Source organism: Chelonia mydas, chromosome 15 (assembly GCF_015237465.2).
Source record: "Chelonia mydas isolate rCheMyd1 chromosome 15, rCheMyd1.pri.v2, whole genome shotgun sequence".
Classification (NCBI taxonomy): domain Eukaryota; kingdom Metazoa; phylum Chordata; order Testudines; family Cheloniidae; genus Chelonia; species Chelonia mydas.
In genome coordinates, this window is record NC_057856.1 from 24,475,557 (window position 1) to 24,489,192 (window position 13,636).

The window sequence follows — 13,636 nt, forward strand, 5'->3', positions numbered from 1 at the left end:
GGGGAAAACGATGAGAGAGGAATTGGTAGGTTGGACCCCAGGGTTATCCAATGAGGTGTGGTGGGGTGAGTGAGGTAAAGGGAAATTTAGACTGAATAACTGGAAAAACTTCAAAACAGTGAAATCTCTGATTGTGAAACAGTCTCCTGGGGGAAGTGGTAGAAGCCCCTTTGCTTGAATCATTTAAAATTGGCCTGGACAAAAAGTGCTTGAGAATACATTAACAGTCAAGACTGAGCATCTGATGCTATACCATCTTTTATCTGTGGCTCTTGGAGCCTTTACACACATCAGCTAAACCTCCCAGCATGAGGCAGCGTGGTGTAGAGCTTATGGGGCTGGCCCGAGAGTCAGGAGACGTGGGTTCTATTTCCTGCATTTCCAGCTGGCTTGCTGTGTGAGCATGGGAAAGTCACGTCTCTCTGTGCCTCAGTTTACCCTCCTGCCCTTTGTCCATCTTGCCGATTTAGCTTGCAAGCTCTTTGGGGCAAGGGCTGACCCTCACTGTGAGTTTGTATAGCACCTAGCTCAACAGGACTCTCCCCTCCAGTGGAGCTTCTGGGAAATATTGTACTACAAATAATAACTGCCCCAATCCAGAGTAGTAAATCATATCATCTCCATATTAAAGAGTGTGAAACTGAAGCCATGAGCGAGTAGGTGATGTGAGTATGATCTGTGATGATTTCTATCTTGCCCCAAACCCCACACACACACAGCTGTTATGGGGGAACTTCTGTTGTTACTGGTGGATGGGGGTAGGTCAGGTAGTGAGGCCGCCCGTAAAGGCAGGGGAATCAGGAGGCGAGCATTTCGGTTCCTTGTTCTAAGTGGCTCTGCTGCCTCACGTATGCCGAAGGGAGGACTCGGCCCTGGTGATGGTGGCGGAGATGCAGCTTGACAGGCTGCTGGTCCAGTGCTGCTGCTGTTTCGTCATGGTAGGCCGTAGCACTAGCAATCTCCAACAAGTCTCCCAGGGATACCCAAGCAGGTCTCATCGAGCTAGACCCCCAGCCTCCCACCTACCGCTGCTCTGCTCTGTTGGTGGAGCTTGTCAATATCATTACTTGGGAAATCCCTGCACTCGAGAGCAGACCAATCTGCTCTTCCTGGCACCAGCCGTCGCAAAGTAACCCCACTCCTTCCTCTGTCTGTTCCAGGGGATTACACTGCTGGCAAATGAACCCCATACTTATGTGCTGGGAGAAAAGGAGAGAGGCTGCAGAGGAGTGGGGATTTTTTCTAAGGCATCAGAAGATCGGATTTACGCAGAAGATTGGATGTTCTATCGATGGGACTAATGGACCAACACCGCCGATGAGTGGGACAAAAATCCTTTAAACAGCGAGGCTGCAAAGAACAGGAGTCCCAGTGAGCTGGTTCCATTGTGCTTCACGCTGTAAGTATCTTGGGTTTGGTGGGAGGGTTAGTGGCAAAAAAACCCAAATTGTTACTCCAAAGTGATTATCATTTTATTTCAGTGATCCATAGGAGCTCTTAAAAATACATGGTAGGGAGCAGTACTGCATTGGCAGAAGGCTCAATGCCATAATAGGTCTCTTCCATCTCTAGCAGCTATAAGTGCATGAACTTATCAATAGAATAGTTAGAATGTCATGCACTACATGCCTTCATGCACTTTGCTGGTTTATTCTATCAGTATAAAAGCAACCTGGCTGCATCTCACTTTGCTGTGACCTGAGTACATTTGGTCCTAAGTCTATAACTTACAATAACAATACTCCTTTGCACTTTAGAGATCGGCTTTCCATCAGGGATCTCAAAGCGCTTCACATCCCTGTAAAGTAGGAAAGGGTTAGGATGGTTCTGCCCTCATTTGTAAGGCACTCTGAGCTCTACTGATGAAAAGTGCTAGATAAGCACTAAGTAGCATTATTATTACTCTCACTTTGCAGCTGGGGATTGAGTCTCAGAGTAAGTGACTCCATAAAATCATACAAAGATAAAATCAACTAGGTCTCCTAACGTAAAATGTTCAAAAATGCCCAGCTGACATAACATAAGAATGGCCATCCTGGGTCAGAGCAGTGGTCCATCGAGCCCTGTATCCTGCCTTCTGAAAGTGGCCAGTGCCAGATACTTCTGGCAGTTGAAGGTTTAGGGACGCATGGGGCCTGAGGTTGCGTCCCTGACTTTCTTGGCTAATAGCCAAAGATGGACTTGACCTCTATGAACTTAGGAGTCTGCTACATCTTGTTGACTTTCGAAGGGGGTCAGGTTCCTAAGTGCCCCCTCTTTTGAAAGTGGGACAAAGGTTTCTAAGTCTCTAAGGCACTTGTGAAGATAGGATCATCAGTCCCTAGTGATTCCCACACTTTATCCAAGGTCACACTGAAAGTCTGTCACAGAGCCAGCGGCAGACCCAGCACTCCTGACCGCCAATCTTGCGCCTAAATCACAAGAGCTTTTCTCCCTAAATAAATATCCAGTTATTTAACAACTAACTCCTGTAGATTGTGTTTCACTGCGTATATTCTGTTGAGAGTGGCTTAAGGAAATGCTGAAATGTACTTTCTACTCCTTCCCTTATGTTCCCATCCCAACACTCCCAATCAAAAGAAAGTTTGGATATTTGTTTTATTGACAACATGCTACTTCCTAACCCAAACCTACTAGAGAGAAGACATCCAATAGAAGCATCACAGAAAATCAGCCATCTAGTTAGAGTACAAACACAAGGCTAGGTGCGGAGTCGCAAGTGGTTGTGTATGGAAGAGGAAGCAAAAGCCAGACATGTGAGCATTCTGCTTTCTGCATTTTATTAAGATATATACATTTGTTTTCTTAAATTATTTTCTACGAGTTGAACAGGAAGCGATTATTGTGGAGAGAAAAAAAAATACAAAAATAAAAGGGTATCGTGAAGTACCAGATCACCACATATACAACCGTAAAGTACTTTACAAGCACTTAGAGTATTAGAATTATAAAAATAGAAATACGACACATCCATGAGCATGAGCAACTTCTCTAACCCTCAAACATCTTTCAGTTCCACCTGCAGTTCAGGATTCCCGTGAGAGAATACATTAGCTTGTTTGGACAATGGACATATTGGCTAGAGAGGAAAGGGCATCCCAACACTTCTAAAATAAAATGGTGCATCTGTTAGCAGAGTGGGCTTTTTAGACGTGATCAGCATTGGCCCTAACGTTGCTCCTAATGCCACCAATGGGGTCTAGCTCTCATTGACTTCAGTGGGAGCAGAGTTAGGTCGACGAGAGCATTTGAAGATCACACCCACGGTCACCTACCGCCTGACCCAACACACCTATTGAAATCAACATGAGCCTTTCCACGGACTTCGACTGCTTTGAAAGCCACACTGTGTACCTGGCTCCGCAACAGCGCTGAGTTGAGCTAGGTGCAGGATCTGGGGGCTTCAGGCCAAATTCTGAGATTCACTGTTTTCAATCAGGCTGAGGATGCAAGTCGGGGGGGGATTTTTTTTTTTTTTTTGTTCCTCAGCCTCAAGGAAGGAAACTGTGTCTTTCTGTCACTACAGGTAGAATGTCCAGAAAGATTAAAATTATCCTACTTTGTGATGTTCACTTACAGACTCAGTAACCTTTATATCAGATTTCCGTACCCTTTAGTCTTCAGTTCACTTTACACAGATTTTTGCTGACTCACCCTCTAGCTACCTTTTCTGATTTTTTTTTTATAAATTTTTTTTTGCTCGACACAGTCAACATAAATGATAAGTAACATACACATGCTTGCTCCGCTGCTCACTGAAATGCTCCTATATAATACTATCCCTTTTTCGACAAGTGTGGAAAGCATGGGCCTCGGACGTGAATCCATGTCTGTTTTACCTCAAGGAGAGCTTCTGTGTTGAGCTGGTCAAAGAAAGGAAAAACCCTTTCAGAAAAACTTTCAAAGTAATTTGTGTTCTGAATTTAATTTTTTTTTTTTTTTTTTTTTGCAAAATATGTTTTGGGAAATGTCAAAATCTTGAATTGAAAGATGTAGAAATGTCAATATTTTGTTTGGGGAGGGTTTCTCTTTTTGTCACTGAATGCAATAAAATGAGTGACACCCAGAGTCTGTCTCTTTCTTTCTCTCGCTGGCTCTTTTTCAAAATGTTACCAAGTGGCGAAAGGAATTATGAAAAACAAAGAGAACAAACAAACTCTGGGCGTAATTGATTCTATTACATTCTGTGACAAAATGATATAGAAAAACAAGCTCCTCAAAATGTAAAAAGATTGACATTTCCAAATTTCTGGTTGGGATGGCCAAGCAGAACATTTTGAAAAACCAGCAGCTCTTTGCAGAAGTTTCTGGGTTTAAAAAAAAGACTAATTTTCACTGAGGGCAGGAAAGTATTAAAAGAAAGATTTTGACGAACTCTACTCATTGGGCTCATGGCATGGTGGAAAACAAACAGGTCAAAAAAGCTCAAGAGTGTGGGGGACATTGGCAAGTAACTGCTCAGGGAAATGCACCTTTTCAAAGCTACATTTACTCATTCGAGATTAACAGCCTGTAACTCTGGAAAAATAAATGTATAAAGATCTTTTGTTTAAAATTAATTATATCCCTCTTAAAAAAAGAGAGCTCTGCAAAATGAAACAAACAGCCCCTTTAAATGCACAATACACTACAAATATGGCATTTATTTGCTGCTGGCAGAAATTAATGGGAAATAAATTTGCCTTTTCTGATTGACGTAGCAAACCTAGAATCCAATTTATGGTGTTCAAGTGAGATGTAACAATTATTGTCCTCCAAACCAAAAAAGGAGCTTTGTTTGCAGCACTTCTGACTATTGGTAACATGTAAATGGGACACGGGGATATGGCTAGAGAGTGGGTAAAATGTACTGTGTAGGAAGAAGGCAAGACATGGCTGCTTCTGACTATCGCAAGCACATTGGTGATTCACGCACTGATTCAACATCAAACCAAAGTCCAGCTAAGTCAGTGATTCTCCTAGTATCTGGGATGTATTTGTGTATGAACGCCCAAAGGGACAGATTTAAAACAAAAGAAAACAGACCCATCTTGTTGTATCTACATTACAGGGAACTGACACGGGTACAAGACCACGCTGAATGAGAGGCGAGGTCAAGAAAATCTAGGCTGTAACTGATAACGTTGCTTTGAAAGAGCATTAAACTAGCAAACAATAAATGTAGCTGAAACAGGGTCTGATCCGACTGCCACTGAGCTCAGTAGGAGTCTTTTGGCTGATTTCATGGGGTGTTAACTAGAGCCTTTAGACAAATTAAATAAAAGCCGGGTGCTGTAAGGGCCCAGTCCTGCAGTGGAGCCCCCAGAACCTTGTCCGAGACAGGGGAACAAGGGGAGATCAGACCTGTAGGGTATAATCCCTGCTTAGCATGAGCTAGTGGGTTCCATCTGCAGAAACGTTTCCTCTTGCCAATGCATTGAGCACCTTATTCCGCTGAACCTTCGCCCCATTGCTTGTCAGCTTATTGTAAATCTCCAGCAGCTGACCAGCTTTCCAAACCAGCTACCTGTGCAATCGTGCGCTTAATCTATGAGACCAATCACTGTAATTGCATGTGCCAATCAGGTAACTGCACATACAAATGGTTGGCTAGGGTCGTTAGTATACTCAATTACCTGGCTAGGTATTTGTACTGCAGCACTGGGCTGTACCGGGAATGAACCAAGTTACCCCACAAATGGTATTTTGGGCACCCCTGATTGAAAACAAGGACCAGATAAATGATCGCAATTGGAGCTGTTATACGCTACGGGGCCCGATCGATTATAGATCTGCACAGACACAATCCCAGTCCAAATCAGTCAGAAGGTATTTGAAAAACCCTACAACTACCAGGCATGTGCTATATTATAGTTCCAAGTCCCTGGTTTAGATCCATTCATGTTCCTCTGTAAGATTATTATTCAGGGACATCTCAGCTCTAATAATACAGTTCAGACTACATGTTTTCCCTTTCAGTCCTGCTGGCACCCAGTGACACTGATTTCATTGCTCCCTAGGATGCTCAAAAACCTGCTTTTTCAGTCTCCTTACAAGCGAAATACCCTGCAGCTCTCTAGAGGCCTGATCAGTGAAAACTGTTTGGCAGCCACTGAAGCTGAGCCATGTTCAGGATTCGTGCGGCTGCTGCTTTTTGGACCATTTGGCTGTTAAGAAACCACGTCATAAGTCTGGTTTTTTTTCTTTTTAAGGCAAAACAAACCAATAAAAATCACTTTTGCTCCCACGGAGCCGAAAACAGCACATTTGGATGTTTCTTTCAAGTATGTTTTTTAGTCTGAAAGCGCGTTTAAGTGTTTGCACAGCAAACAAAGCCCAGAACTGTGGGTGGATTAGTTGGGAAGGACAAAGACGCTCGTGCTCCAACCAACGTGTGTTTTACGTCTGTCCCTGGCAACGGCTGGGCACCAGCAGAACCCGCACACAGTGACCATGCTTATGCCTGATGGGAGCCCACCTCAGCTTGGAGTGGAGCTGTTCTGGGAGGGCAAGGGTGGAAAAGATATGGTAAGTAAGGGTTGGGTTGTGCCTTCTGGGCAGTGGCAGGCATAGTTCGGGAACACCAGGAGAACACAGCACACATTGAGCCACCCCCTAAGACAGTGCAGTGTGTATTCCCCTCTGCAGTTAGCTAGCCCGCAGTGCTCCCTGCCCCCGTTAGGGGAGCATGTATCCTGGGGGCACAGGGACTGTGCACAGTGCGGGTGCGAAAGATGCCTTGTACCTTTCCTCCCACCTTGGGCAGCCTCCCAAGAGCCAGTCACAGGCTGCTGAGGAAGCTTTGGCTTAAGCAGAGCGTGTCAGAGGTGTGGGGCCAAAGAATGGACAGCAAGTCAGGTGTCTGCCCCTGGATTTCGTTCGCCAACCAGATTTTTTGCAGCAGCTGGCGTTCATAAAGCAAAGGCAGGAAGAACAGACTCCCTAGGCAGCGAAGTGGTGTCTGCCCAGCATGCTGCGATGAGGGAGAGCACAAGGGACCTGCTGCGTCGGCTCAGCTATAGCTGCCGCTGTGGCAAGGGCTGGTGAGCAGAACAAATAGCCAGTGGGATTCTTGAAGGCAAGACTACGTCAATGCGGAGCCAGCCTGGCAAGGGACAGCCATTTTAGTTTGCCTTCTGACTCTGGCCTGCCCCTTGCGACCAACAAGAGCAGGGAATTTAACAGGTAAGGCTGAACTGCAGCTTGTAAGTCATCCTGTTGGCAGCCTAAAGGACTCATCAAGGGGAAATCAGGTCCAGATTGTCCCAAAAGGTGCAACCTTGGGGTGGGCTCTTCTATTTTTAGAGTGTGGGGGGGGATTAAGTTCCAATCTGAGAGCAGGAGTACAGGTTCCAAGGACCTTGGGGTTCCCCTTCAGCTCATGGGGACTGGAGCCTCAATTTACCACTCTGTCCACTCTTTGGAGAGCCCTGAACCGCCTAACGGTCTATCTTCACTGCCAAGTTAATTTGGGCTCTTGCTCAGACAGTGGCCCTAACATCCATCCCGTCCACAAACACAACCCGCCCCCCTGAGTCTGGTGGTGTTATGGGGCTGGATTAGCGCTCAGTGGCTGCTTTCGCTCAGGCTGGTAACCCACCCACTTTGCAGTGAGGACACAGGCTAAATCATTCGTGCGCCAATAGTCCTCCACACCGTCCCAAAATTCCCCTCCATGCACCCGGCAGGACAGACAAGTTCCCCCACAATTCACTGGGAAGGGATTACAGAGCGGCCCACTTGACCGTCACACAAAGGACCATAAGCTGTGCCCCCTGAAGTCTAGTGACGTACATGGGGAAATGCAATGTCCTCAAGGCCCCAGTGACTTGTGTGGCCTTGCAGACAACTCAGACCTGGATGCCAATCACCCGAGTTAACTGGGCCATGAAGGCATACCTTAAGTGCACTATGGCATGTTATGGGAGCACGCACACGCACACACACCCCCCCACCCCCCACCCCCGGATAGTTTGGGGCAAATACTATGTTCCTTTATGCCTGAAGTCAATGTGCTGGACAGAGCAAGTGCACGGCTTTCAGTGCGAGCAGTGTCGCTGCAATCAACACTTCAGAGATAGTGTCAAGACTTCAAGTTCGTGTCTGAATAAAAAAATATGCTTCTTTAAAAACAAACAAAAAACCCCACACACCCAAGAATGGCCCTGTTTCAGAAAGGAAAGCATTCTGGTTACCCTAATGAATTGCCTTTCCCCATGGCTTCTGAAACAGACCGTAAGGGGGCTATGGGCCCCGTACTGAGACTTTTTTTTGGCTGGCCATCTCCCAGGACCAAAAGAAAGGGGAAGGGCTGCGGAGACTGACCGTCCCCAGGGGCGATGGGAGAGGCCACCGCTCCAAGTCACCCTGATTGACAGGGCAGGCAGGCCAGTGAGGGAGGCCCGGAGTCCCGTCCTCCGTGTGAGTGGGAGCGGCCTGGGCCAGGGTGGGGAGAGCAGGAGCCCGAGTGGAGCCGGGGAGCGGGGCTGCGCCGGCCTGAGCTGAGCAGGGGCGGCCCGGGGGGCGGGGCTGCAGCCGTCCGGAGCTGGGTGCGATGAGCAGCTGAGGAGATACGGGGGACCCTGGGCAGCGGGGTCAGCGCAGGGAGACGCCCCTGGGGGGGATCGTAACCCCGACGGGGCGGGGGCGACGGGTCCTGCCTCCTAGGGCATGTGGCCGCTGCCAAAGCCAGCATCCCACCCGCGGCATCCCTGCAGCACAGCCAGGGCCTGGGCCGTGTGAGGAACAGGCTGTGAAAGGCCCTGACGTTCCAGAGACGCTGGCTGGGGTTCCCCTGTGCCCACAGAGACGGGTTTTCCTTTCACCTTTCCCGTTTTGTCCTTATTTTTTAATTGGTTGCTGTTTAATGAATTGTATTTGGTTTGAACTATGTGCAAGGATCAGTGGGTCAGGGAAGGGTCCAGAGTGGAGAGAGCACCCCGGAGTGAGGTCACCGTATCTCCTGTCCTAAATCCCCCCAGGAATCCTGGATCCAGCCTTCTCAGGGTTACGAGGGCTCTGCCACGCAGGAGAGTTGAAGGGTCAGGCAGGCTTCTGGGTAAAGGGACTGGGAGCGAGGACGCGGATCCTTTCGCTAGCCAATTCCAGTGGGGTTGCGAGGAAAGTTCCCCATAATAGCAGGACCATTCACCCGCTTACACAGAAGGAAACCTGATCTTTTTCAAATCAGTTTTCTTAAATATCTGGGGGAGGAGGGTTGTTTGTTTTTAGTTTGTCATGGCATTTTTAACAGCTGTGGGCGTTCATGTGATTACAAACTTTCTGGGCAAGGAGTCTGAGTTATTCCTTATTATTATTATTAGGTGTTGTAACTTGGCTGGTCATGTGTACACTGAAATAACTGAATCAGAATTGCAGCAAGACAAATACAGAACAAAACACTTAAGAAAACCAAACAGAAATTAACTTCCAGAGCTGTTTAGCTAAAAAGCCTGCAGGAGTTACAGGTAACATTTTCAAGAGCTTCTAAGTCCCATTTGCCAAAGTGACATAGGTACGTAGGCACCTAAGGATTTTAAATGAGACTAAAAGTTCCTAAGTGCCCAAGGCCCCGATCCTCAAATATATTTCGGTGCATAATTCCCCTAGGAGTGAGGTATCTAAATACCTTTGCAGATCTCAGTCTGTCTCCTTTGAAAATGGAATTTAGCCTCCTAAATCACTTAGGTGCTGTTCAGAATTTTACCGTAGGTGTCCAAATCCCATACAAATCCAGTGAGAGTTAGGTGTCTAATTCCTTTAGTCTCCATTGACAATCCCAGCCCTGGTGGCCTGTATTCACAAAGCAGTAACAGCTTTGGGATCTTCTATTGCTTTCTTACCCCTCTTCATAGGTATTGTCATTTACTGACGCACTGTTGCTTAGCATTGTTCCTGTTGTAGTCTAATCAACACAGAAGTCCCACTTGTATGCACATCAAATAATCTTTGTGGGTGATGCTGGATGGGTTCATTTTTCATAACTTTGAGCATGATTTCCTTAATTCCTCTCCCATCCAGAGCCGTGCTTGTCTTGCTGCAGTTTGCTATCCCCAGAGGGAAATGAAAACAGCTACCAACGGACCAGTACAGTGATGCCACCACATATGGAGTCCTCTAGTAAAACAGAGCCTGCCAGAGCACTGTTCTCTTTTCTCGTTCCCTTTCAATGCTGATGCCAGTTGAAGCCCTAGAGAGGATGGTTTCCTCATGGTTTAGCTACAAGTGAAAGTGAGCATTTAAAAAAGAGCAACCAACTTCCCTCCTGCAGCTTCACCTCACGAAAAATAAAGCACCAGGGGGCTAAATCCATCCTTTGTGAAGAAGAGGTGGGAAAAGGGTGTCAAATCAGTCTCTGCATGCAGATGCCGTTGGACCCAGTGACAGTATCTGTTAGCACCAGATCTCTGAGAGCCTGTAGGTGGCAGGGAGGGGTCAGCCAGGTTTGAACCTGGCTGCTGGTGCTGGTCCGCTGGCACCTTCTGAAGGCTGCCCACCTCCGCGTTTTTACAGCTGCATGGGAACTAACCAGCTTGTGGGAGGAGCAGAGGGTAGGAATAGGCGGTTCCTTTAATTGTCCTTGGATGAATTATTACTATTGTGCACTATTACCGGACTCAGCAGGCTGGCGATGAGCCATGGCCCCCTTCTGCTGAATTTTGGAAACATCTGTCCTGTTGACAGTCTTCAACTCGGAGTTTAAAATTCTGCTCCTGCTATGGTCTTTATCATCTCATACAACAGAAAAGGCTTTTGGTCCTCAAGGAACTACCCTTGAAAGCATATTCTCCTACACCTAGTTAACCTGATTGTCGTAAGCCGCCTTTGCATAAAATCAGGTAATACTGAATTAGATCTGTCCTCTCTGTGTGTTTTATCCCAGTTAGCTAAGCTTTCTGCCATTTTCCCTGGCTTGCATCCTCCTTAGAATGCAAATCTCCCCTGAAGCATTCCATTCTTGGCTCCCCTAAAAGCCCCTTGCACGGTATCCCGTATGGCATGTAAACATCTGGCTCCTCAGAAGGGTCTCAAATGGGAGTTTGGCACTTGCCTATGCTGGAAGGGCTGGTGCCTTGTTGGCACGATCGTCTTTCCTATTTTGGTGACAATTTTTTTCTTTTTTTAAAGCTAAATCGGAGGTCACTGTGGTGCCACAATGCAATCCTGGAGCCGTCCTCCAGATGGGGATTCGGAGTGGGATCAATGTTTTATGCAATGAAAAATAACAACTGTCTTCTCTGTGTTTAAACACTAGGAAAAGCAGGCGGATAGCAGCTGTGCAGGCTGGATGGTGAGTGTGCAACTGGCCTTCTCCTATCAGATAGGATCAGCTTCCAAGGCACTGCTAAGTCGCGCCTACGTGCTAGAGAAGACCCACGAAGCTGGGAAGCAGCACTATAACATATGGTAACTGCAAACCTAGGGCCTTTGCTATCTGATTTCATTGAAATGCTATTCAAAATAGATATGTCAAAAAATAAAATAAAAATCCAGAGCATGAACATCAAAAACGTCCCACAACAAATGCCAGCCTTTCGCTGACCAAACCCATAAAAAGTATGTCCCCTCTAAGCCTCCTCTTGGAGCAGTTCAGACGCGTCTAAGACCACGCACGCCCAGCTGCTAGTAGTCAAGGGCCCCTTGCCATCAATGAAGGGACCTGGCCAATCTGTCTGTCCGGAGAGGTCAGCGAAGGACGCGGCCTTGTGGTCGTCAGAGCCCCGCACGGGCGGATGAAAGGGTCTCGCTGTAGATGACGCAGGGGCTGGTTTCCTCGCAGAGCTCCAGCTGCACGCTGGACGCGAACCAGCGCTTGGCACAGCCCAGGCTGTAAGTGAGGGTGGTTCGGTAAATGTTCTTGGTGCATTTGGGGAAGATGATGGTTGTGCTCTGGAACCGCAGGGGCTTCTGGCGGGGCTCGAAGATCAGCTGCGACTTGTAGTTCCGCCAGGTGCAGTTTGGCGTGGCGATGACCGTCTCGCTGTAGGCGGTCACGGTGGGGATGGGTCCGTAGAAGACGTCGTCCCTGTAGTGTTTCTCTGAGTCATATTTCACCTCCGAGTTGCACCTGAAAAGGACAGCGAGAAGTCAGGGAACGCATAGAGCAGGAGGGTTCTGTGCTGACCCGCTCCTATCTTCTGCCAGGATACTGGCCCAATGAAAGCAAATGGTGCTCTAGGGAGTTGGGCAGATGGTCCCCCTGGCGCAGAGCAGCAGCAGAATGTCCTTGCTGCAACCACAGGTTTGCAATAGCCATCTCCGCTGCTATACCCACCCAGCTCCTGGTACTTCTGCATAGTAGTGAATCCAGGATCCCAACTCCCCATGGATGGTGAGGCACAAGGATCCCCCTCCCTGGAGCCTGGCTGCATGCCATAGAGAGCATTGGGACCCCCTGCACAGGCACGTGGGTTCCTGCCCCTTTCCCTGCACAGCAGAACAGCTCAGGTTTGGTTGCTTTGCAGCGTCATCCCTGCTCCTTCCTTGGGTCTTAGGGTTATCCCAGCCCTAAGCCAGGATCCCTTTTAGCTCTTTTCCACAGTGGGAGCAAGCCCAGAGGCAGCAGTAAAGGGCACAGCTGTTGGCCACTTGTTGCTGGTGCCCCGTATGTGGGAGACAGAGGAATTGGAGAGAAACAGATGTTCAGCCAGAGGCTGGAAGGGTGAGCCTGGTCAAAGATTCCTGACATTTTAGGTGCATCCGTGGCCCACCCCTGCTTTTCCACAGGGTGGTGTGCTGGCTTCCTAGTCTCTACCCCAAACACATCAGTGGTCTCTGGCACGGCTTCTGCGGCAAGTCTCTTGGAGCATTGCTATCAACCAGGACGGAAAAGGGTTCCCTTGATTTTTAAATCATGCTGCATGTCACCTAGATTGTCGTCATGCAGCACACAACCTTCCCCTGGCATTGTGCCGGAAAGAGGCAGCCCTCCCTTACAGGTAGTGCACAGGGACAGGCTGGTGAGCATGGGAAATGGGCATGCAAGCTGGGTGAAAACTGCCGCTATTGGTTGATGCTCCTGTACTCCTAATGGGGACCCTTAGGTGGCCCTAAAGCAGATGCCTTTCCAGTCTCTGCTGTGCACCAGTGTCCGCTCCTGCCCTCACTTGGCAAGAAAATAACACCATGGACGTGGTTATTAAAGGGAGCTAGAGGGGGCTTGAATGAGCTGTTTAACACCTTCTTCCCATCCCTCCCATATTAGAGCAAAGGGTCACCTGCTTAGAGCAATGGCAGCTTGATTTACAAAGGGACCTTGTGCATGTCCCCTAGAGCACAAAGCCATTTGCCCCAAACTAGGCTGCAGTAGAGGAAAAAGGGAGTGAAGTTACCCGGCACAACCTCAAAAAGCTGTGCCAAATGGGCAGAGGAAATCCTGAGCTAGCCATAAACCAAAGAGCCTGAGGGAGTGGATGGAGATTGCTTGATGGTTTGGGTTCTACAGAAATGCCAGTGAGGGGTCAAATCTAGGGCTGTCAATTAATCGCAGTTAACTCACGTGATTAACTCAAAAAAATTAATCACAATTTTAAAAATGAATCGCGATTAACTGCAGTTTTCATTGCACTGTGAAACAATAGAATACCAATTGAAATGTATTAAATATTTTTGGATGTTTTTCTACATTTTCAAATATATTGATTTCATTTACAACACA

The 13,636-nt window shown here is 47.7% G+C and overlaps 1 protein-coding gene across 2 annotated transcripts in view; it reads right to left on the reverse strand.

The window, feature by feature from the left end:
* Positions 1-6,183: 6,183 nt before the first annotated feature.
* Positions 6,184-13,636, reverse strand: part of RFLNA (refilin A) — a 30,911-nt gene continuing 23,458 nt past the window's right edge. For both annotated transcript variants that reach the window (XM_037878829.2, XM_037878828.2), the window contains exon 4: positions 6,184-12,046. In XM_037878829.2, the coding sequence (XP_037734757.1) occupies positions 11,692-12,046 (355 nt within the window). In that variant the 3' untranslated portion in view covers positions 6,184-11,691. The remainder of the gene's footprint in view (positions 12,047-13,636) is intronic.